General features: G+C 46.5%; 1 protein-coding gene across 15 annotated transcripts in view; it reads right to left on the reverse strand.

The window, feature by feature from the left end:
- LRRC49 (leucine rich repeat containing 49) overlaps positions 1-25,870 on the reverse strand; it is a 177,831-nt gene that overhangs the window by 16,606 nt on the left and 135,355 nt on the right. For all 15 annotated transcript variants that reach the window (XM_051835678.3, XM_017338044.4, XM_017338043.4 and 12 more), the window contains 3 exons: positions 18,234-18,471; positions 16,942-17,127; positions 14,096-14,205 (listed from right to left, as the gene is read on the reverse strand). In XM_051835678.3, the coding sequence (XP_051691638.2) occupies positions 14,096-14,205; positions 16,942-17,127; positions 18,234-18,471 (534 nt within the window). The remainder of the gene's footprint in view (positions 1-14,095; positions 14,206-16,941; positions 17,128-18,233; positions 18,472-25,870) is intronic.

Consider the following 25,870-nt stretch of genomic DNA (forward strand, 5'->3'; position numbering starts at 1 on the left):
GCACATAGAACACAGCACTCAGTACACAGAACACAGCTCTCAGTACACGGAACACAGCACTCAGAACACAGAACACAGCTCTCAGTACACAGAACACAGCACTCAGCACTCAGAACATAGCACTCAGCACACAGAACACAGCTCTCAGTACACAGAACACAGCTCTCAGTACACAGCACTCAGCACACAGAACACAGTACTCAGTACATGGAACACAGCTCTCAGTACACAGAACACAGCTCTCAGTACACAGCACTCAGCACTCAGTACACAGAACACAGCACTCAGTACACAGAACGCAGCTCTCAGCACACAGAACACAGCACTCTGTACACAGAACACAGCACTCAGTACACATAACACAGCACTCAGCACACAGAACACAGCACTCTGTACACAGCACTCAGTACTCAGAACACAGTACTCAGTACACATAACACAGCACTCAGCACACAGAACACAGCACTCTGTACACAGCACTCAGCACTCTGTACACAGCACTCAGTACACAGAACACAGCACTCAGTACACATAACACAGCACTCAGCACACAGAACACAGCACTCTGTACACAGCACTCAGTACTCAGAACACAGTACTCAGTACATGGAACACAGCACTCAGCACACAAAACACAGCTCTTAGTAAACAGAACACAGCACTCAGCACACAGAACACAGCTCTTAGTACAGGTAACACAGCACTCAGCACACGGAACACAGCACTCAGTACACAGAACACAGCACTCAGCACACAGAACACAGCACTCAGCACACAGAACACAGCTCTTAGTACACAGAACACAGCACTCAGAACATAGCACTCAGCACACAGAACACACCACTCAGCACACAGAATACAGCACTCAGCACACAGAAGACAGCACTCAGCACACAGAAGACAGCTCTTAGTACATGGAACACAGCACTCAGCACACAGAACACAGCACTCAGCACACAGAACACAGCTCTCAGTACACAGAACACAGCTCTCAGCACACAGAAGACCGCACTCTTTGTGTGGAAAACAACACACATATGCTGTCTCCCGGCGTCTAGCATTACAGTATGTCAATTGTTGCTGCGCTCCCTGGAAAACTACCTTTCTTTTCCTGGTTGTTCTACAGTTGTTCTGCATCCCAGTCACTGGGATGTGACCAGGTTGGCTTTCTTTCCCTCTGTCTCACCGGGGCTTGGCTGTGCGTATTTAATGGGTGGAGTCACGTCTCCTCCAGTTCTGGAAACAGCCTGCCATTGCTCTCCAACACAGTTCTGTCCCACTCTCTCTGCTGTGCCTCTTGCAACTCCGGTTCAACAGATGTTGAACCTTGTAATCATGCCATCCTCAAACTTCCCCTCCACTTCCCCATAGTTTCTCTCTTCTCTTCTCTCTGTGCTGGGTTCCTGAAGTGCATCTAGACCATCTCTCAGCTGACTGACTGTCTTTGCAACTATCTGTGTCTATAAACTTCCGAACAAGTTTTAATTTTATATTTTTCACTTATAGACCTTGCTTTGGTTTCCTTCAGATACACTGGGTCACTTTCTACAATCTCCTGTTCTCTCTGGATATTTCCAAGCCTCTTTTTCTCTCATGAAATAAACTAGACACAACCATTTTTACACCTGCACCCCCCCAGACAACCCAACCCTGTTTTAATTCTAGTTAAAAGCAACCAGAGGTCCCCGCAGGTGGCAGCGGGTCCCAGCTCGGTAAAGGAGGATGGGTCTCTGCTTTGACCTTCCCTTGACGGGAACCAGGAGCCCTGAGCCTGCTGAAGCTGGGTTATGGCTGCTGCACACCAACAGCAGCCCCGTCCTCCACTTCGCCTGCCTCACGTCGAAAGCCCCAAGTCCTCTCATTATGATGCTAAATCTCTAGCCTCAGCGGGACATGAACCGCATGTGTAACACACGTGATAACTCAGTGGGCATGTGTGCACACCCTGTTTTGAATATGCATGCCTCTTTCTGGATGTACCCCTAAAACATGGCGACTGTGTACAGCTTCCCCAGAAGCCAGGCTGACACGGCTGGTGGCTCCTGGCCGTCTCGGCAGCCAGCCTGGTTTTGGGTCACGAAGCCGTTTTGCTCCTGGCGCGGCCAGCCCACATCCAGCCCTTCTGTTCACAGCCGGCTCAGATCTCGGTGGTTTCATTGTGTTCTTCTGATAGCTCTAACATAGGGTGACTTGTTTCTTTATGTGTCTGGTTATTTATTAATGTTTCCATTGAGTACTGGTCATTACCCTTGAAAATTATCTATTCAGGCTCTCTGAGATAAAATAAAAATAATCTCCTTCAGAGAGGAGGTGCGTTTGCTTTTCCCAGAGAGCCCTAGACTCTGATATTACGTTAAGCCGCCCACGTGTTATGAACGCGGCTGTAAATCTGTATGAAGGCTGCCATCTGTTCATTTCTCCTCAGAGACAACGTTCTCTCTGCTTGCACCAGGCAACTTTCCTAGGAACTCTCGAGTGCGAGAGGCCGACTCCGTGCTGACACACCCTTACACCGCAGGTGCAGCCAGCAACCCAGGGGCGTTCTCGAGTCTCGCTGGCTTCTTCAGGCGAGGCCCTCGGCTTTGCCTTCTGTCCTCCCCACTCTGGGCTGGAGGGAAAACCCAAACTGAGTTTCCCTGAAGTGCCTCCCGGTCAAACAGCCTCGGGGTGTTATGAAGCACACTTCAGGTCTTCGTGCCTCCTCTACCGTCCACACCCATTTCTTGGCAGAAGGCATCCGAACTCTTTGGACTTGATAACAGTATCTCCTCCATACCAATGAATGCCATGAATGCCAGGTGGTGGGGTCCTACCTCGCTTCCAGATGGGGCTGGTTATTAGACAGGCATGGTCGTAGGTGCCACCTCAATCCGGATGGGGCTGGCTATTAGACAGGCATGGTTGTAGGTGCCACCTCAATCCGGATGGGGCTGGCTATTAGACAGGCATGGTCGTAGGTCCTACCTCACTTTAGGATGGGGCTGGCTATTAGACAGGCATGGTCGTAGGTCCTACCTCACTTTAGGATGGGGCTGGCTATTAGACAGGCATGGTCGTAGGTCCTACCTCACTTTAGGATGGGGCTGGCTATTAGACAGGCATGGTCGTAGGTCCTACCTCACTTCAGGATGGGGCTGGCTATTAGACAGGCATGGTTGGAGGGTTGATCTAACACCTGGCCTCCATGTTCCATATTGTGATTCACTGTGGAACTCCAGGAGTTGAGCTCTTAGATTTTTTTTTATTTGAACATCAGAGTTACAAAGAGTAAAGGGGGGAGAGAAGGAGAGAAAGAGAGGAAGGGAGGGAAGAAGAGGGAGAGAGGGAGAGGCAGAGAGGGAGAGAGAGGTGAGAGGGAGAGAGAGGCAGAGAGAGTCAGAGAGGGAGAGAGGGAGAGAGAGAGGCAGAGAGGCAGAGAGGGAGAGAGGGAGAGAAGCACAGAGGGAGAGAGAGAGGGAGAGAGAGAGAGGGAGAGAGAGGGAGAGAGAGGGAGAGAGAGGGAGAGAGGGAGAGAGAATCTTCCATCTGCTGGTTCAACAGCCAGGGATGGGCCAGACTGAAGCCAGGAGCTTCATCTGTGTTTCCCACATGGGTGGCAGGTGTCCAAGTACTTGGACCATCCTTTGCTGCTTTTCTCAGGCCATTAACAGGAAGCTGGGTCATGTGTAGAACCGGCACCCACACGGGATGCCAGCACTGTAGGCTACGGCTTAACCTGCTGTGCCACATGCCTGCCCCTCAACTATTCTTTTGAAGTTTCTTGTATCTTGACAAGTTGCTGCTTTGTCTATGAATTTATTTTTCCATTTTTGCTTTCCTTTGGTATTTTTCTAGTTTCTTGAAGTGAAAGCTTATTTTATTACTTGCTAACCTTCCTTATTTTCTAATAAGTACATTAAAGATACATAATTTACTCTCAGTACAGTTTTGGCCTCATCCGAGGGTTCAGACACACAGTATTCTTGTCATACTCATTTATGTTTTATTACTTCACTTTTGATTTCTCCTCCAATTGAAAAGTTAATATATTCTTAAGAATTCTTTTTTTAAAAAAACAAGAAACAAAACAAAATCAAAAAGAGAACTGAAGCAGGATCCACAGACACATGACAGGAAGCACACAACTGCGCACCTCGAAACCGTGTCCCCAGGGCTGCACTTAGAGGCAACCATTTCTTTACAAAGTCAAACATTTTTAAGCTCTGCAAGAACCTCCCTGAGACATATCCCCACTGCCTACACCTCTTCTACATGGTGGTTCTCTATCTTGCCCTTCTTTTCACAGACAGCCTACCGACTGCTACATACAGGAACAGCAAACTAGCTTTAATGTTAAAAGCAACTGGTCATATTGCACTGAAAAATGTTTAGCAAGTTTTCATATTTTTGCCAATATAAACACTGGCTGAAATCAAAAGCCTTGGATACACACACACACGCATGCATACAACTTTTGCTCAGTTTTAAAAAAATTATCCTGGGACCAGCATTGTGGTGTAGCAAGTTGGTTAAGTCACTGCTGACAAGGATGGAGTTCCTTGCTTCTGGCTTTGGCTTACCCTACACCTGGCTGTTGTGGCCATCTGGGGGTGGGATGAACCATCAGATGCAAGATTCTCTCTCTCTCTCTCTCCCTGTCCCTCTTCCTCTCTTTCTGTCACTCTGCCTTCCAAACAAATACATAAATAAATAAATATTTTCAAAAAGTTATTCTTACATGGCCATCCATATGAAAGAAGGTAAAGGAAGAAAACCTCACAGTAAAAGATCACAGGAAGTTCAAAGCATATATTAGAAAATATCTTTGGGTGGTGGCAGGACTATGTTCCTTTCTGGAGCTCAGCGTCTTTTACCAAGATTGTGTGACTGTTGGTAGAATTCAGTTCCTTACACTTGTAGGACTGAGACATTTTCTTGTGGGCCATCAATTAAAGGCCACATTCAGTTCTCCAAGCTGCCTGATGTTCTGGCCACAAGACCTTCTCCATAAACATGACAGTTGATTCCTTCCAGGTCAGTAGGAACACAGCTCACTGATTCCAATCCTTTCTCTAGCCCAGTGTTCTTAGAGCCTTACATATGTGAATACTGTAACTTAAGCTCAAGAGAGATTCTCCCATCATCATTGGCCATTTTCAGCTATCTGACCCAGGGAATGATAACCCATCACATTTACAGATTTCTCCCACAGTCAGAGGTCAAGAATTCTACAAGGTGTGCATGCCAGGGAGTGGGAATCTTGAGGACCACTTTAGAATTCTGTTTGCTGCACCCTCTTTTCATCCATCTTCCAAAAGTATCCATTTCTTCAGAACACAAATTAGTTATGCAATTCCTCACCTTTTAATTTTTCAGGATCCCTATTGCCTATATGATAAACATATTATAAGCTTGGAAACAGGGGCTGGTGTTGTGGCACAGCAGGAGTGTCTACAATGTCAGCATTCCATATGAGTGCCAGCTCAAGTCCCGGCAGCTCTGCTTTCTATCCAGATTCTGCCTTAGGAAATGCCATGACACAGGCTCTCAGCTTTGGAAATGGTACATCAACATCAGAGAGACAGCTACACTTCAAGACAAGTCACAAATGTATAAATGATTTGGGTTCAAAAAGAACTATTTGCTAGATTTTGTTACTTCACAGTCATAGGTCCCATGGAACCTGTATAATCATCAGAAAAAAGATTGTGGACAAATATGTTTTAAGCCTTCTTTTTTTTTTTTTTTTTTTTTGACAGGCAGAGTGGACAGTGAGAGAGAGAGACAGAGAGAAAGGTCTTCCTTTGCTGTTGGTTCACCCTCCAATGGCCGCCGCGCCCGGTGTGCTGCGGCCAGCGCACCGCGCTGATCCGATGGCAGGAGCCAGGAGCCAGGTGCTTTCCCTGATCTCCCATGGGGTGCAGGGCCCAAGCACCTGGGCCATCCTCCACTGCACTCCCTGGCCACAGCAGAGAGCTGGCCTGGAAGAGGGGCAACCGGGACAGAATCCGGCGCCCCGACTGGGACTAGAACCCGGTGTGCCAGCGCCGCTAGGCGGAGGATTAGCCTAGTGATTAAGCCTTATTTCTTTTAAACTACAGATAATAAAATGTAAGCATATTATTTATCAAAAAAAAAAAAAAAGAAAATATCTTTGGGAAAATGGCAGAGCAAAATTACTACTTATCAATAGTCACACTGAACGTTAATGGCCTCAACTCTCCAGTTAAAAGACACAGACTGGCTGAATGGATTAAGGAACAAAACCCATCTATTTGCTGCTTACAAGAAACACATCTTTCCAACAAAGATGCATGCAGACTGAAAGTGAAAGGCTGGAAAAAGATATTCCACGCCAACAGAAACAAAAAAAGCTGGCATAGCCATATTAATATCAGACAAAATAAACTTTAACACAAAAACTGTTAAGAGAGACAAAGAGGGGCACTATATAATGATTAGGGGATCAATTCAACAGGAAGATGTAACTATTCTAAATGTATATGCGCCTAATTACAGGGCACTGGTTTATTTAAAAAATATGTTAAGGGACTTAAAGGGAGACTTAGATTCCAATACAATAGTACTGGGGGACTTCAATACTCCACTCTCAGAAATAGACAGATCAATAGGACAGAAGATAACAAGGAAACAGCAGATTTAATCGACACTATAGCCCAAATGGATCTAACAGATATCTACAGAATTTTTCATCCTACACTTAAAAAATTTACATTCTTCTCAGCAGTACATGGAACCTACTCTAGGACTGACCACATACTAGGCCATAAAGCAAGTCTCAGCAAACTCAAAAATTAGAATCATACGATGCAGCTTCTCAGACCACAGTGGAATGAAGCTGGAAATTAGCAACTCAATAATGCAAACACATAGAGATTGAACAACATGCTCCTGAATGAACAATGGGTCATAGGAGAAATCAAAAGAGAAATCAAAAACTTTCTGGAAGTAAAAGAGGATAACAACACAACATATCAAAATTTATGGGATACAGCAAAAGCAGTGTTAAGAGGAGAGTTCATAGCAATAGGTGCCTACATCAAGAAATTGGAAAGGCACCAAATAAATGAGCTTTCAATGCATCTCAAGGATCTAGAAAAACTGCAGCAAACCAGACCCAAATCTAGTAGGAGAAAAGAAATAATTAAAATCAGAGAAGAAATCAATAGGATTGAATAAAAAAATTATAAAAAATCAGCTGAACGAAGAGCTGGTTTTTTGAAAAAATAAACAAAATTGACACCCCATTGGCCCAACTAACTACAAAAAGAAGAGAAAAGACCCAAATCAATAAAATCAGAGATGAAAAAGGAAATGTAACAACAGACACCACAGAAATAAAAATCATCAGAAATTACTACAAGGACTGGTATGCCAGCAAACAGGGAAATTATCAGAAATGGATAGATTCCTGGACACATGCAACCTACCTAAACTGAACCGGGAAGACATAGAAAACCTAAACAGACCCATAACTGAGACAGAAATTGAAACAGTAATAAAGGCCCTCCCAACAAAGAAAAACCCAGGACCAGATGGATTCACTGCTGAATTCTATCAGACATTTAAAGAAGAACTAACTCCAATTCTTCTCAAACTATTCAGAACAATCGAAGAAGAGGGAATCCTCCCAAATTCTTTCTATGAAGCCAGCATCACCTTAATTCCTAAGCCAGAAAAAGATGTAGCATTGAAAGAAAATTACAGACCAATATCGCTGATGAACATAGATGCAAAAATCCTCAATAAAATTCTTGCCAATAGAATACAACAACACATCAGAAAGATCATCTACCCAGACCAAGTGGGATTTATCCCTGGTATGCAGGGATGGTTCAACATTCGCGAATCAATCAATGTGATTCACCACATTAACAGACTGCAGAAGAAAAACCATATGATTATCTCAACAGACGCAGAGAAAGCACTCAGTAAAATACAACACCCTTTCATGATGAAAACTAAGCAAACTGGGTATGGAAGGAACATTCCTCAATACAATCAAAGCAATTTATGAAAAACCCACAGCCAACATCCTATTGACTGGGGAAAAGTTTGAAGCATGTCCACTGAGATCTGGTACCAGACAGGGATGCCCACTCTCACCACTGCTATTCAATATAGTTCTGGTAGTTTTAGCCAGAGCCATTAGGGAAGAAAAAGAAATTAAAGGGATACAAATTGGGTAGGAAGAACTCAAACTATCCCTCTTTGCAGACGATATGATTATTTAGGGGATCCAAAGAACTCTACTAAGGGACTATTGGAACTCATAGAAGAGTCTGGAAAAGTAGCAGGATATAAAATCACGCACAAAAATCAACAGCCTTTGTATACACAGGCAATGCCATGGCTGAGAAAGAACTGCTAAGATCAATCCCATTCATAATAACCACAAAAACAATCAAATACCTTGGAATAAACTTAACCAAGGACGTTAAAGATCTCTATGATGAGAATTACAAAATCTTAAAGAAAGAAATAGAAGAGGATATCAGAAAATGGAAAAATCTTCCATGCTCATGGATTGGAAGAATCAGTATCATCAAAATGTCCATTCTCCCAAAAGCAATTTATAGATTTAATGCGATACCAATCAAAATACCAAAGATATTCTTCTCAGATCTGGAAAAAATGATGCTGAAATTCATATGGAGACACAAGAGACCTTGAATAGCTAAAGCAATCTTGTACAACAAAAACAAAGCTGGAGGCATCACAATACCAGATTTCAGGACATACTCCAGGGCAGTTGTAATCAAAACAGCTTGGTACTGGTACAGAAACAGATGGATAGACCAATGGAACAGAATTGAAACACCAGAAATCAATCCAGACATCTACGGCCAACTCACATTTGATCAAGGATCCAAAACCAATTCCTGGAGCAAGGACAGTCTATTCAATAAATGGTGCTGGGAAAACTGGATTTCCACATGCAGAAGCATGAAGCAAGACCCCTACCTTACACCTTACACAAAAATCCACTCAACATGGATTAAAGACCTAAATCTACGACCTGACACCATCAAATTATTAGAGAACATTGGAGAAACCCTGCAAGATATAGGCACCAGCAAAGAATTTCTGGAAAAGACCCAGGAGGCACAGACAGTCAAAGCCAAAATCAACTATTGGGATTGCATCAAATTGAGAAGTTTCTGTAATGCAAAAGAAACAATCAGGAAAGTGAAGAGGCAACCGACAGAATGGGAAAAATATTTGCAAACTATGCAACTGATAAAGGGTTGATAACCAGAATCTACAAAGAAATCAAGAAACTCTACAACATCAAAACAAACAACCCACTTAAGAGATGGGACAAGGACCTCAATAGACATTTTTCAAAAGAGGAAATCCAAATGGCCAACAGACACATGAAAAAATGTTCAAGATCACTAGCCATCAGGGAAATGCAAATCAAAACCACAATGAGGTTTCACCTCACCCTGGTTAGAAAGGCTCACATACAGAAATCTACCAACAACAGATGCTGGAGAGGATGTGGGGAAAAAGGGACACTAACCCACTGTTGGTGGGAATGCAAACTGGTCAAGCCACTATGGAAGTCAGTCTTCCTTTCCAATAAATGAAAATAAAAAAACTTGAAATATAGAAATCATAAAGAGTACTATCCATAAAAAACTGAACTGGACTTTATCATAATTCAAAACAAAATTATCTACAACACATGAAGAGCTCATGCTAATCAATAACAAACAAATAATAAAAGTTAAAAAAAATAGGTGGGGCTGGTGCTGTGGCACAGTGGGTTAACCTCCTGGCCTGAAGTGCTGGCATCCCACATGGGCGCCGGTTTGAGACTCCTCTTCCGATCCAGCTCTCTGTTATGGCCTGGGAAAGCAGAAGAAGAAGGTGGCTCAAGTCCTTGGGCCCCTGCACCCACATGAGAGACCTGGAAGAAGCTCCTGGCTCCTGGCTTCAGATCGGCACATCTCTGGCTATTGTGATCAATTGGGAAGTGAACCATCGGATGGAAGACCTCTCCCTCTCTCTCTTTCTCTCTCTCTCTGCCTCTCCTCTGTGTGTAACTTTGACTTTCAAATAAATAAATAAATCTTTTGTAAAAAATAAAGTCATACCTAGAACAAATTTCCTTTAAGTGAAATTGCTACATCAAAAGGTATGTACAGGCCGGTGCTGCGGCTCACTAGGCTAATCCTCCACCTTGCGGCGCCAGCACACCAGGTTCTAGTCCTGGTCGGGGCGCCAGATTCTGTCCCAGTTGCCCCTCTTCCAGGCCAGCTCTCTGCTGTGGCCAGGGAGTGCAGTGGAGGATGGCCCAAGTGCTTGGGCCCTGCACCCCATGGGAGACCAGGATAAGCGCCTGGCTCCTGGCTTCGGATCAGTGCGGTGCACCGGCTGCAGCGCACCGGCTGCGCCGGCCATTGGAGGGTGAACCAACGGCAAAGGAAGACCTTTCTCTCTGTCTCTCTCTCTCACTGTCCACTCTGCCTGTCAAAAAAAAAAAAAAAAAAGGTATGTACATCTACAATCTGTTGGATATTGTTTAAGTTGCAATAAAAGAGAACTGGAGCAAGCTTTCATTACCACTGGCAGAAAGTAAGAACCCTGGTTCACCATGCTGTATAGCATAAAACTTAGTTTTTATCCACAAAATCATCTCATTATTTTTAAATGTGCAGGTCTATAATTTTGATTGAGGTCAAACTTTCAGTTTTTTAAGTTTAAAGGTATGGGTACTTTGTTTCCTAGGAATTTGCTTCTCCTAATTTTTGTTGTTTTTTTATTTTGTTTTTCCAGTTAACTGAATTGGTTTTGGCTATTCAAACTAGAATATAACTGTATAACCCATGATTGGAGAAGGATCTGTATCAGTGAGGGGCATGCTTTCTGAGATACATGGAGATATTCATTTCTCTTTTGAATTTCTAGTTACTGGAAATGCAGGGCGATGGGGGTGTGGAAGGGAAGAGAAAGAGAGAGAGACAGAGACAGAGACAGAGATACTTTCTACCCACTTGATCATTCCCCGTATGCCCTCAGTGGACAGGGCTGGAAAGAAATCCCGGTGTCCCACCGGGTGGCAAGGACCTAGCTGCTCGGAGGCATGTGGCTGTCTGAATGGCCAGGCTAACTGCCCACTCTCACGGAGGTTTTCTGGGTGTTTGAGGTAAGTTCAACTTCTGCAAACATCTCCTAGAGGTTTGAATAGAAAATGTACTTTTTTTTCCTGAATTGGGCATAAGGTTTTGAGAATTATTTAGTTTATTTATAATTTTTTAAAGATTTATTTTATTTATTTGAAAGACAGAGTGACAGAGAGAGGTAGAGACAGAGAGAGAGGTCTTCCATCCACTGGTTCACTACCCAGATGGCCCCAACAGCTAGAGCTGCACCGATCCAAAGGCAGGAGCCAGGAGCTTCCTCCGGGTCTCCCATGTGGGTGCAGGGGCCCAAGGACCTGGGCCATCTTCCACTGCTATTCTAGGTCATAGCAGAGAGCTGGATTGGAAGAGGAGCAGCCGGGACTAGAACAGGCGCCCATACGGGATGCCGACACTTCAGGCTAGGACTTTAACCCCCTGTGCCAGAACGCTGGCCCCAGTTTATTTATTTTTTAAAGTGTGTTAACTGTGTTATTCACATCCTCTATAATCTTTCTTATTTTGGTTAGTTGACCTGATTTATGAGAGCAGTATATTAATATATACCTCTACAATAACTGAATTTGCCAGTGTATGTTGTATTCCTTGGTATGTGTAGAAGCCGGTCTTGGTTACATTGTTTCATAACTATTATCTTTCCTTGGTGGATGGCAGTTTTCCGTGTCATCGCTCTATCATCACGGGTATTAACAGCCCCACCTTCGCTGACTGGCAGCATTGGCAGCATTTGCTTGCTACGTCTTCTCAATGCCTCTACTCACACAGTCATCCCCTTCAGGTCTCCTTAGCAGGGTCTCTCACAAAAACAGTGCCTCGTCAATTTTCAACACAGGCTGAGAGCTGCTGTCTCTTACGGATTTCATTCATTAACATTTGCTGCAGCAACTTACATCCTTTTCTTTTTCTATTTTCTTCCCTTCCTGCTTTCTTTAGTGTAGAAATTGCGTGTCCATTTTTTAACTGGCAGCCCTTAAAATTTAAGACATTTTGCAAATTTAAGTTCCGTTCTCTGAGGATTCTCTGGGATTTTAGTTTTCAGATTAAATTCTGTCTTACTGTGGAATATTTATTTAGATAACCAAAATGTTTGCTGACCACTTTCTGCACTGTAATTTCTTTATTTTTCTTTTCTTTCTTTTTTTTTTCTTTCTTTTTTTTTTTTTTTTTTTTTTGACAGGCAGAGTGGACATTGAGAGAGAGACAGAGAGAAAGGTCTTCCTTTACCGTTGGTTCACCCTCCAATGGCCGCCTCGGCCGGTGTGCTGCGGCTGGCGCACCGCGCTGATCCAAAGCCAGTAGCCAGGTGCTTCTCCTGGTCTCCCATGGGGTGCAGGGCCCAAGCACTTGGGCCATACTCCACTGCACTCCCTGGCCACAGCAGAGAGCTGGGCTGGAAGAGGGGCAACAGGGACAGAATCCGGCACCCCGACCGGGACTAGAACCTGGTGTGTCGGCGCCGCAAGGCGGAGGATTAGCCTAGTGAGCAGCGGCGCCAGCTACACTGTAATTTCTTGAACTCAATGCCTCCCTTTGTATTTTTTCAAGGTCACTCTGTGGCCCTGAAGGGGTGTAAGAGCCCATCAGTCAGATGCCCTGGGCTGGCTGTGAATCCGGAAGCTGAGGAGGCGGCGGCAGGAGCACAGGGCACCCACTCTGCGGTGCAGGTCGCAGCCGGCAGCTGGCTCGGGCAGGCTGTGGGAGGGAGGCGGGCACTCCCTGGGCCCTGAAGTAGGTAAAGTGCTGGGACCCCGGGCTCAGGGCTAGGACAGCAGCGGCCTGCTGAGTCCACCCTGGAGCAGGAGTGCTGTCCCCCTGGAGGGCTTGCTCCGCTGTGACCCCCGGCAGTCCCCTCTGGAGGCCCAGCCTAGAGACCGCTGTGCAGCTCGCACGGCTTCCGCAGACGCAGACTTCCTCGTGCGCCGCGTGGTGTCCACGTGCGACCGCCTGTCTGTCGGCTCTGTCAGATCCACCTTCTGAGGGCTGGCCCAGCTGCGCTCATCTACTGTCCCGGCCTCAGCCCCGAGCGTCCCCATCTCTCTCGGGCCCGCGGCCCTGCCTCTTGACTGGGCTCCAGGCCCGCACTGTGTCTGCTCAGAGGGAGTCTTCCTCGCGCTAGTCACGGCTTGTGCTTGTTAGAGGCAGCTTTCCAGCTCTGCTTCGCGTCAGCCCGCGGGAGCGCCACCCGTGTCACTTCCTATCACTTACTTCCTGTCACCCCCGCTCTGCTTCCACGGGGCTACAGACAGCTGCTGCGCTTCTGTGGATCTCCTCCCATTGGGAAAACTTCTTTTATTTTTAAATATTTATTTATTTGAAAGTCAGAGTTACAGAGAGAGAACGCTGGCTCCTACGTCCGCTGTTCATTCCCTAAACAGTCACAATGGCCAGAACTGAGCCAGTTGGAAGCCGGGAGCCAGGAACTCCATCCGATCTCCCACCCGGGTGCAGGGACCCAAGCACATGGGCCATCTTCTACTGCCTTTCCAAGGCCATTCACAGACAGCGGGATCCAAAGAGGAGCAGCTGGGACACGAACCAGTACCCATAAAGGAGGCCAGTGTCACAGGGGACACTTAACCCATGATGCCACAGTGCTGGCCCCACTGGGAGGACTTCCACTCTGCCCCGAAGAACTGGATGGTTCGCCACCTCCCTCGTGAAGCCCTCCCTCGGGTCCGTCCAGAGCGCAGGCCCTGTCTCCCGTGCTCGCGGAGCCGCTACAGCACATCGCGCGTACCTTTGACGCATTAGGCCATAAACCACAGAGAACAAGGACTCTCTTGTTTGTACTTGTATCCCCACCACTTGGACTAGGGCCAGCCACACAATAAGTCTAGGACGCATGTTTGCGGGATGCGTACACGAGACGGGGAGCAAGTGTGAGGAGTTCATTTCTTTTCCTAGTGCAGCAGTCATTCTATAAAAACCACAGACGTGAACGCTACCTGGCGTCACCCAGAATGGAAATCAGACGGTACTGGGGCAGCTCAGAGGACGCCACATGTGCGAGGATCCCAAACAGCCGCTCGGCCATGATCAGGTCGTTCTGGGTCACCTGCAGAGAGACCAGAGGGGAGGGTCAGACAACAGCGACTGCAGACACCCACACACAGCGTCCCCCTGCTCAGGGAGCGGCGTTCTCCTGGCTCTCGGGAGAAGGCTTCACTTTTCCTTTCTTCTCTGAGCTTCACTAAAACGAAGTGGAGAAGCGGCCCGCGGTGAAGGGAGGCGATGGGGTGAGGAGCTAGCTCTGATTCTGAAGCCCTGTTTCCTGAGACTTATACTTGAGGCGCCTTAAATTCTTGCTGAATTTCTTCATAAGTCCCATAGCGTCTCAGATGAAAATGATTTAGGGGGAAAATGTTCCAAATGTCAATGGGAAAGATTCATTTTAGTCATCACCAGGGGCCAGCGCTGTGGTGTAGTGGGCTAAGTCTGTCTGTGGTGTCAGCATCCCATATGGGTGCCGGTTCAAGTCCCGGCTGCTCCACTTCTGATCCAGCTCTCTGCTGTGGCCTGGGAAAGCAGTAGAAGATGGCCCAAGTGCTCCCTGCACCCGCATGGGAGATCTAGAAGAAGCTCCTGGCTGCTGGCTTCATGTCGGCCTAGCTCTGATCTCTATGTCATCTGGGGCATGAACCAGCAGATGGAAGATCTTTCTCTCTGTCTCCTCTGTCTGTAACTTTGCCTCTCAAATAAATAAATAAAATCTTCAGGCCAGCGCCGTGGCTCACTAGGCTAATCCTCCGCCTACGGCGCCGGCACACCAGGTTCTAGTCCTGGTCGGGGCGCTGGATTCTGTCCCGGTTGCCCCTCTTCCAGCCCAGCTCTCTGCTGTGGCCAGGGAGTGCAGTGGAGGATGGCCCAAGTCCTTGGGCCCTGCACCCCATGGGAGACCAGGAGAAGCACCTGGCTCCTGCCATCAGATCAGCACGGTGCGCCTTGCACCTGTGGAGACCAGCTCCTCAGGCCCCTCCTGTCGCTGATAACCAGGCTGCTGATGCAATGCAGCCACCTAGTGGCCAAGGCAAGCCACCACTCCATCTGTTCCTCAAGGCTCCTAGTTCAGCTGACCTCTACCTGGAGCAGTATCATCTCTCACAGAGAGAAGTTGAAATTGACTGTAACTGTACTATAGAATACTAAGGATTACATTAGAGGGTAAATGTAAATCAGACTATATATATATTAAAAGATTCATTTATTTGAAAGGCAGAGTTAACAGAGAGGCAGAGGCACAAAGAGAGAGTTTTCCACCTGCTGGTTCACTCCCCAGATGGCCACAACAGCTGGAGCTGTGCTGATCCAAAGCCAGGAGCCAGGTGCTTCCTCCGGGTCTCCCACGCGGTTGCAGCGGCCCAAGAACTTGAGCCATCTTCCACTGCTTTCCCAGAGCGCTGGCCAGAAGAGAAGCACTGGGATTTGAACCGGCGCCCATATGGGATGCCGGCACTGCAGGCAATGGCTTTACCTGCTGCACCACGGCACCGGTCCCTCAGAATACATTCTTTCTGTTTCTTCCTAATTTTTCTTTGTTGTTTCCTATTTCAAAGTTCTGCAATACAAGGTATTCCTCAAGAAGTGACTTGCAACTGGGAAAATACACTATTTAGGGTTAACTGGGGCAAAAGTAGAGTCAGTTATTAAGGAGGGATCACTCACTCTCAGCCAAGACAGCCATTCTCCGTGCAGTCCAGGCTCCTGTTTGGAAACGTTGGGGCTAATTACGAGGTCACAGCAGGGACTCAGAGCGTCTCTGCCACAAAATCAAGGCCATACAAGGTCACCACAATAGCGCCAAATCTCCAGAGTCACCTGCAGAGCCCAAGTCAGGCCCTGGGTCCAGATGCGCCTGACGCCAGCACTCACGCCTGCAGGGACGCGCGCTGGCTCACACACGGAGCCAGGGCTCTGCCGTCTGCCAGCAGCAGGCTGGGTTGCTGGAGTTCTGGACCAGAGGGACCTGTGGCGTGTCAGCCGTGGGGCCAATCTTAGCATAAGGCAGTCCTCTGGCTCCTAGGAGACGATCTAAGAGGAGCAACAACGTCCTGAAATGGTTCCTTTGGAGGATTATTTAATCTGACAGAAGCACGGGCATAGCTTCTCTTTCTTCTGAGTCACTTTTTAAAGAGAACCTGGTCTTAAGTAGCTGAGGCCTGCCCTCAGGTGCAATCAGTCTGACAGTAATGTCGCTAATGATTCCCCGGTCACCAGTGAGCTGTGCAGCGCAGCCACGGCACGGGCAGCCGTCACCAAGCGCTGACCGGACAGCGCAGACGCTCACTCGCGCTTGTGTTCGTTCCTTCCCCTCTCGTTTGTACCATTTCTCCTTCTCGTCTCTTTTTCAAACCCTTCTTCGTTCCCTGTCTGACCTCCTTTCTCCTACCCCGTTTTCCCCTTTTCTGCCACAGCCTTTATGGACGGACAGTTCGTTCACGTCCCCTCTCCGTCTTCATGCCAGGCAGGCGGCAGAGCGCTCACAAATGCCAAGGTCACGACGCGGTGAGAAGCTGCCATCCACCAATCTTACTGCTCTGAACGCCTACAAAGCACAGCACAGGCACTTACTTCTCACTGTGACCTGGTCACTGTGCTATTTTCAAAATGTGTTCAGTGCTACAGAAGCGTTCAGGTAAGAATTTTAGCCTTTCGACATTTTAAAATACCCAGGTTTCTTGCCAAACCAGCACTCTCAAAAGTTCGATCGTGGATACGCCGATTCCTCACCGTTTTGACTGTTTCTCCTAAAAAGGCGCGCTGGTCCGGCACAGGCCCCCCCGGCTGAGCGTACCTCTGCTCCGTTTATTTTCTGCATACTGAAATGGCTGAGCCGAAACAGGACGTAGTATTTCCAGAGTGTAAACTGGACCACGGGGTTCCCCTGAGGGTCGATGGTGAGCTGGTCAATGCGACGGAGCTGTGCCAGCGCGTTAAACTGCTGCAGCATGACGAGATTGGTCTCCTTGAACTTAAGGTGCTGCGATAATAAAACACAGAGGTCTGACTGCCGAGTTCAACCATCTTAACCTACTAACATGAGGGCTCACTGAGCATCCTTCAAGCAAATCTGTAAGTGTTTGGCTTAGCAAATATGTTTTCAATTACATTAAGTCAACTGCATGCCACAAAGTACATAACTTTAATCCATTCAATACATCACTGATGGAATCCATCCAATATTAAGCTCTGTGTGACTCTGGAGAGGACAACCCCATTTATTAATAAGCTAAGATTCTTAAAAGTTACATAAGTCTCAACTACTTCAGGCTCTGGTACTACCCTGACTTTTGGTCCCTGGCACTGAGGTTAAATCTAAGAAAGGTAGACTGGAAATGGAAGCTTAGACTCTGGGGCTCCCAGGCTCCCGCATATCGCCCAGCACGCCTCAGCTGGCTGCCCTGGCTCCAGAGAGGTCAGGTCCCCAACACCGCAGTGCTAGTGGAAGGTTCTGTGGGTGCACTGGCCTGGGCTTATCTAAAGCAACCCCCCATCTGTATCCATCTCCTTCCAGGAGGATGAGGTGGGTGTGCGGAGTGAGGGGCGGCGGACAACCGTGAAACAGCAAGTGAGGAAGATCACTTTTAAAGACACAATGATAATAAAAACTCAAGACCGAACTCATAACGGAAATCAGTTTCTGTGACTGCATGCTACTGCATGACCTGGTTAACATCGAAACTGGGGAAAGCTAACTGCTCCAAGCGATTCTAGTGAGCTACTAGTTAACTTCGACGTCACCAGGAGACTACAGTAAAATCATACAACAGATGTACGTGTCCCAGTGACACCAGGCACAGGGACTGGACACACAGTGTCAGCTGAGGCGGCCCTGCTGACTGCAGCGGGAAGTGCAGACAAGAGTTGAGGGAAATCACATAGTCTTTTATAATTTCTAATATTAACACAAAACTGCAAGGCCATTTATGAGCACTGATTTAAATTCCAGCTATAGAAAACGAACACAAAGCTACTTTCCCAGCCAGTTAGGGGCTGTCTAAGTAAAAGCTAAAACAGGTCTTTTGGCCTAAGCACACAAGTCACGACTAAGAAGAATTCGAATACACCACTAGAGGAAATGTTTACCAGAGAGTTGGGAAACTTCATCTTCAGTTTGGGAAGCACTTGCACAATCTCATCGAACTCTATGAAGGTAAAGGAGACGGTTGTGACCATTCCTGCGGTCTGAACACTCCAGTTCCGGTCCAGGGATTCCAGCGCTCCTGAGCCATAGAGGGAGAGCGTGTCCCCGTCCACTTCCACCAGGTGTGTGTCTGTGATGCACAGGCCTTGCACAGCGCTGGTGAGCCCTGAGTCGAGAGACCTGGAAGACCCACAGTGTCCTGTGAGGGGAAGTCGCACCTTCAAACACAGCAACACAGCGGCATGCTGGGCAAGCTCCTCACCCCTTCACACTGGTCCGGGGCACCAAGGGCTGACCTCCAGTGGCCTGCCCGGAGGCCTTGCATTGTTCTAGCAACAGGTTTCATTTTTAAAAAGATGTACACTATCTAAAAAAGTGCCTCTAAGCCCAAATCATTTATATAGTGAAAGATAAAGTTTATGAAACACATAATAATGCTAAAATAGTTTATATTTCAGGCTGGACTAGGGGTCAGGTTGAATTTCCACTTTTGAATACTTCAATGTTTTTAAACATTTTTAAAAGTATATACTACTTATAAACACTAAAATCAACACTTCCTCTGATATTTGAAATAACAGATGATGGAAAGCAATCTCTCTTTCTCCTTCCCTCCCTCCCACACACACACACACACACACACACACACAATCACTTCACTTCTGCTGACTATGGTAATTGTTATTATTTCCAGAGTAGGAGCCACTGTTTCTATGAAAGATTACCTAAATGAAAGCCAGACAATTAAAGAAAAAAAGACCTTGGTACTCCTTAAAGTGTCTTCTTTGTGAATGGAGACATCTACTCGTTGTACCCAGCATGCGCGGAAGAGTGATTTCAGACAACACAAGCTGGCGCCGTCAATGAGCGCTGCGCTCTCCTCTGTGTGCACCTTCCAAGTGGAGTACCTTACTTCTCATTACGTTTACAACTTTGCTTCTTCCAGGTACCGAGTTCCTTAAGGCTAAACACTGTGTTTCATCTTGGAGGACTCTGAGGCCTACTGGGGGCTTTTTATAATGCACAATGAACTAAGTAATCATTGCAGATATTCAGTTTTTTAGGTTTATTTCAGAGGCGCCAGTTAACAACCAACACTTTAGTCTATTCAGTAACAAGCTGGGTAATGTTATTAATCTACATTAAATGAATACGCAACCAAGAAAATAGAAAAACACTGGATTGCTACGAGATCCATGCTTAAGATGATTCTCATATGACGATGTGAATGACAACACTCAAAAAGCACTAACAGAGGAATACTCGTGGCTGATAATCTTAGGAGGTACAGGCCGATGATAATAAAGGGGCAAATGTAAGATAAGAGGAAGTGGGCCAGTGCTGTGGCATAGTGGGTAAAGCCTCTGCCAGCAGTGCCAGCATATGGGTGCTGGTTCAAGTCCCAGCAGCTCCACTTCCAATCTAGTGCTCTGCTATGGCCTGGGAAGGCAGTAGAAGATGGCCCAGGTGCTTGGGCCCCTGCACCCACGTGGGAGACCCTGAAGAAACTCCTGGCTTCTGGCTTCAGATCGGCCAAGCTCTGGCTGTTGCAGCCATTTGAGGAATGAACCAGCGGATGGAAGACTTCTATCTCTCTCTCTCTACCTCTGCCTCTCTGTTACTCTGCCTTTCAAGTAAAGAAATAAAACTTCAAAAAAAAAAAGGGGGGGGGGATATGAGGAAGCTCCATGCACTGTGTTTTGATATACTCAGCTAGGTAGAGCATATAACCGTTGGGCTAGGATAAGGGTCCTGGCCAGCATCTCACTGCCACTAAGACAGGAAGGCTTGATGAGGAGGGCACATCCTCCCTTGGAGCACTTACCCCACTGCCCTGCAAGGACCACAGAGCTGTCTGTCTTCCAGCAGACACTGCGATTCTCAGGCCTGACCTCTGCCAGTCTGCTACAAGAGATCCCATATCTAGCTCAGCTCCTGGCTTGGCTCAAGAAATCTCTCTCGAATTCGCCAAGCAATTCCAAAGTTCATGAGTACCTTAGGAATCTTAAGGAGGGTGTTCTGAACATGGCCGTGGTTTCAGCAAAGAAGTAGAAGCAGTGGTGGAAACACGAGTAAGTTATCAGCAAGGTTTACCCAGGGAGGCAAAAACATGTAAGGAGAGTGAGGGAAAGGGAAGGGAAGAACAGAAAGAGAATTTATATGGGGATGTCGGATGGTCAGCGGAGAGGTTTACTTCTAATGTGAAAACGATGGACACTCAGAGTTAGGTACCAGCACCCTGTGAATAAAATCTTTAACAAGTGATGTTCCACTTCAGATATTTGGAAATGTCTGGCTTTTCTTCTTACATATCATCAGAGGCTTAAGAATATAAGCTCCAAAATAACAAGTCTCATTAGCTGAGGATTATGCATTTTGTGTAGAGATCTGTCGAGCAGACTGTTGGTAAAGTGTTAATAACAAACAAGGCTACACTCGGAAAAACAGCAACACAGTCGCAAAAAGAAGCAGAACAACCTCCAGCTTACACAGCTCCCAGGTGGAGATTTGCTCAAACCCAGGGGCCAGCTTGCGGGTCTCCAGACAGGCTCACCCTTCCCAAGAGCAGGCCTTGCACCTGCTAAACAGCTCACAGCTCACACAACCATTAGCCTACTTCAGCTATGTTCTGCATAAGGCTTTGGGTTTAGCCTCAAACTTTGGCCAATATTTGTAAATTCGTTCCTCTGGGAAGGTGTCTTCTTATTTCCATAGAAAGCGATGTGGACAGCCTGCTAGACAGCAAATGTTTGTGGGGATGGTCCTTTTGGTTTTCCTGGTATGCTGAGGAGATACGCACATATCTCTTCAGTGTTTCACACATACATATTAACTCACTATTCATCCAGTCACCAAACATTTGCTGGACGCTCACTAGTACAGGCAGTATACTGAAGTTCTGGCACAAGCCACTGAATCAACTACATTGATAAGAATAATCACCCCAGAGATTAAGTGCAAACTTTTCTAGATGTCAAAAGATCAAAATTATTATTCATTTTTATTGAGTTATGGTTCCAGAAAGAAAACTGTTCTACTCCTACTCAGCAATCAACCTAGTAAGGACACGGGGTAAGATCTCTAAGTGGAATGAGCTCAACACCTCGTTCAACAGTCTTCTGTGTCACATGTTGTGCTAGGCACTGGGGATACAAAAATAAATCGAGGGGTGGCATTTGGCCACGTGGTTAAGATGCCAACTAAGACAGCGTCCCACACTGCAGCGCCTGAGTTCAAGTCCAGCTTCCTTCCAACGTGCACCTTGGGAGGCAGCAGGTGATGGCTCAGCTACTTGGGTCCCCCCACCCACACAGGTGTTTCCAGTTCTCAGCTTCAGCCCAGCATTACAGCCATCTGGGGAACTTTGTCTGTCTGTCTCCCTGCTTCTCAAATAAAGAAAATTTAAAAATAACCAATCAAGATGTGTCTGCCCCCCAAGAGTTCCCAGTCCAGAAGGAGGCAGAGAGGAGGGTTCATCCATGTTCTCGGGGGAATACACTGTGCTCACTGTCACATAATGAGGATTGAAACCATGTGCAGTGGAACAGAGAAGAAGCAACAACTCATCCTTCTAACAGGAAGAAGTCGGGTTTCAAAAGAAGATGGCAGTTGAATTGATCTTTGAGAGACGAAGAGCATTTCATCAGTGTAGAAGAGTGGGGGCAGAATGAAGAAAGGCACAGAAGGCTTATTAGGTACAGCACATTCACACGAGGAAAATCTCAACATGGCCAGAAGACTGAAAAATAGATAAGAGATGAGGCTGCAAAGCCAAATTTGTCCTGTAGAGTTGAGGAAGGAAAAAAATGGGTTTTGAGTTTAGAAAAGAGCATATCTGATGCAAGTTTGAAAGCACCTGTGCCACACGTGGATCTAGGCATTGGGCTGGGTGCAGAGATTTGAAGCCATGCTCTCCGTCCCCCAGGGCCCACCTCAGGTAAGCCAGTCAAGGCTGGGGAGGACGCGGCAGGGAGGGGCTGCGTGCAGGATCAGCAAGAAGGCAATGCAGTGATGTCAGCTAGACCGCGTGAGGGCACGCAGAAGGGAGAGTGTGGGTAGAACTGACACTGGAAAGGAAAGCGGGTAGACCTGAGATAAAATTCCAGATCTTCTACCAATAAAACGATGACTGGGGGGCAGGGTGGGGATTCTGCGTCATTTCTTTGAGTTTCAGTTTCCTTGCATGTAAAATGGAGCCATAATACATATTCTTTTCAGAGCTGTTGTGAAGGTTAGAAATAACATTCTGGGACCAGCACTGTGGCCAAGCAGGTTAAGCTGCTGCCTGCAGTGCCAGCATCCCATAGGGTGATGGTTCAAGTCCCAGTTGTTTCACTTCTGGTCTAGCTCCCTGCTGATGCACTTGGGAGAGCAGCGGAGGACGGCCTGAGTTCTTCGGCCCCTGTACCCATGTGGGAGACCCAGAAGAAGCTCCTGGCTCTTTGCTTGGGCCTGACCCAACCCTGGCCATTGCGACCATTTGGGGAGTAAACTACTGGATGGAAGACCTCTACCTCTCCCTCTCTCTCTAACGCTGCCTTTAAAATAAATAAATAAATCTTAACAAAAAAGAAAAATAACATTCTGCATCATGCCTCAATAGATTTTATTGATTAGTATAAAGAAAAGAAAACACAGACTTACCAATAGTGTAGAGAAAACAGAAGTAGGACTTAATGGTTTCTTGACCATGGAAAATGAAGGAGAGAGAGGAAAGTGTGACTCAGATTTCTAGAGTGGGTAACTGGTCATTTAGTCCAGTTTCTACTTGTGTTGCACCTAAATTTTTATATTCTTCTCTAGAGGATCTATGTTCCCAAACCAGCTTTCTCATGAATACCAATACAGGTCCAATGATATTTTCTGACTCAAATATTACCTATGTAATAGCAGGTGGCATGACATCACAAAGGACTTCTCTTTGAGATCTGCAGTGGTTATGTATATATAAGGATAAACCAGAGAAATATTCGATGCCTTTTCCATTTGCGGAGAACTCTTAGAAAAGACAGGGTGACTAACGTAATGCAATACAGCAATGAGTCCCCAAAAGCCAGGCTCGATGTAGAAACGCTCTTAAGTGTCCAGATGGAAAAAAAGGACAAAACTTCAGGGTGTTACATATTATTTTTACCTTTAGGCTTTTTACAACAGCCCACAAGAAGAGGACTTAAAATCTCTCGGAAGATTCTTTTCCCACTGAATAAGTGGTGTTGATTCCTGTAATAACTTATTTTATAAATTTCTATTACAACATTCGTAGGTGTGGAAACTCATTTTATACATTATATTTTATGATAGTAGTGTTGGCTAAAGTACCAGTATTCATAGACAGGAAACGACCAAAAATAAACCAGCTTTACTGGACGAATCCAATGAAAGCAAAGAAAACATTACAGCAAGTACTTTTGCGGTTCTGCCAGGCTCAAGAATCCTGCCATATGTCCTTTTACTGTTCAGCTGTCCCAAGCACAGTGAGCAGTGAAATCATCAGTGGGATGAAGCACAGTCGCACAGAATTCCTTCCTTTTATGTGCCTGCAGTTCTTCACGGACACGTATTTCCAGGCATTCAGTTACACACTCATAAGCCAAGGTCACGGACACGGTGACACCAGAATTAGTCACTTTTTTTGCATTATGAAATATTAAGACTATAAAAGGTTATTTAAAATGTAAAATCTTACATAGCATTAAGCCACGAATCAGAACACTAAGGACAGCTCTTTACCTTCAGAAAGGGTGAGGCTTACATCTTGCTCCAAAGAGGAGATTTAATTACGTTTTTAAGATTTTCAGAGAATGTCGTAACACGACTTCAGACAAAACAGCAGATAGACTGAGCACCTGTGTTTAAAACCTCCCTCTCCAAGACCCATTAGAAAACAGGAGAGCAACAGACCAGGTAAAAGCCCACCCTCACAAGCACAATCGGGAAGAGCTACCGCAGCCAGAGATTGCAGCTGGACAGTGAGGTGTGGTCAGTGATGAAGAAGTGGGGGCTGGGGCAGAGCCTCAGGTACACAATGGGGAGAAGAACACAGGTAGGGGAGAAGAACACAGGTGCAGCCAGCCTGCTCGGAGAGCCCTGAGGGCGCAACAGATGGAGGAGGGGTGCAGAGTGGGCTGGAATCAGAGGCACTGCAACAGATGGAGGGGGGTGCAGAGTGCGCTGGAATCAGAGGCGCTGCAACAGATGGAGGGGGGTGCAGAGTGGGCTGGAATCAGAGGCGCTGCAACAGATGGAGGGGGGTGCAGAGTGCGCTGGAATCAGGGGCACTGCAACAGATGGAGGGGGGTGCAGAGTGCGCTGGAATCAGAGGCGCTGCAACAGATGGAGGGGGGTGCAGAGTGCGCTGGAATCAGAGGCGCTGCAACAGATGGAGGGGGGTGCAGAGTGGGCTGGAATCAGAGGCGCTGCAACAGATGGAGGGGGGTGCAGAGTGCGCTGGAATCAGAGTCACTGCAACAGATGGAGGGGGGGTGCAGAGTGCGCTGGAATCAGGGGCACTGCAACAGATGGAGGGGGGTGCAGAGTGGGCTGGAATCAGAGGCGCTGCAACAGATGGAGGGGGGTGCAGAGTGCGCTGGAATCAGAGGCGCTAATGGAAGATCGACAAAAGAGCTCTCCCATCTCCTGCCCTTACTGCCAGCAAAACAGGCAAATCAGAGGGAACAGGCAAGAAGACTTTAAATAGCACCAGGGTAACTGGTGACAATAACAACAAATCAGACCCAACCTCAAGCATAAACACCCATTCCTGGTATAATAAGAAATTAAATATGAAAGGCAAGATTTTAAACATTTAGGAAAACAAAATGGAAAAAAGTATGTTTAGAAACTCAGTCTCGTGAAGGATTCTTTCCTCTTAAACATGATCTAAACAGGTAGACTGTAGGAAAAGGCATTGAGTTTTGGTGTCTTCAGCATACAAACAGTATTTAAAGTCACAGGGATAGGTGAGGTTGCTTGTGGGGACAGCAGAGTGAGAAGAGAGCTCAAGGTAAAAATCTGAGGAGCTCTTATTACAGAGAGGTTGGGAGGACAGAAGTTCTTGGATATGAGAAGACACATAATACAAGAAAAAAGTACAAGACAACTACCAGCATGGCAGGAAACAAAGGAAATAATGAATTGAAGTTAGGTTCTGGAACACAACAGGCTGCAGCAAGAGTGGATTCTACTCAACTGATAAGTAAGAAGTTAAAAGAAATTAGCAGTAGTAACAGTAGAAAATTTCTTCATTCAATTTTTTAAAATGGCAGAAACTCCAGAGCAAAGCCAACACAATGAGTAAGACATGGTTCAAATATAAAGTCAACTAAAACGCAGTGTGAGTTTGGGTAGCTTGTGGGGCTACCTGAAGTCGGTGCTAGGACTGATCTGCAGGACGTGGGAAGCACACTGGGAGGCTAATCAGAACACAATGCTTACCTACGAAGTAACAAAAGGCCACATCACAGACACTAGTACTAGCTGCCAAGTTCAGACACTAACAAATGACAGAGGTCAAAGGTTATAGAACAAGTAGATGATGCTAATTTTGAAATGTGAAAGTATAGCTCGTAGAATATAATAA

Source organism: Oryctolagus cuniculus, chromosome 12, assembly GCF_051225735.1.
Source record: "Oryctolagus cuniculus isolate XC-2025 breed Fujian yellow rabbit chromosome 12, ASM5122573v1, whole genome shotgun sequence".
NCBI classification, from domain to species: domain Eukaryota; kingdom Metazoa; phylum Chordata; class Mammalia; order Lagomorpha; family Leporidae; genus Oryctolagus; species Oryctolagus cuniculus.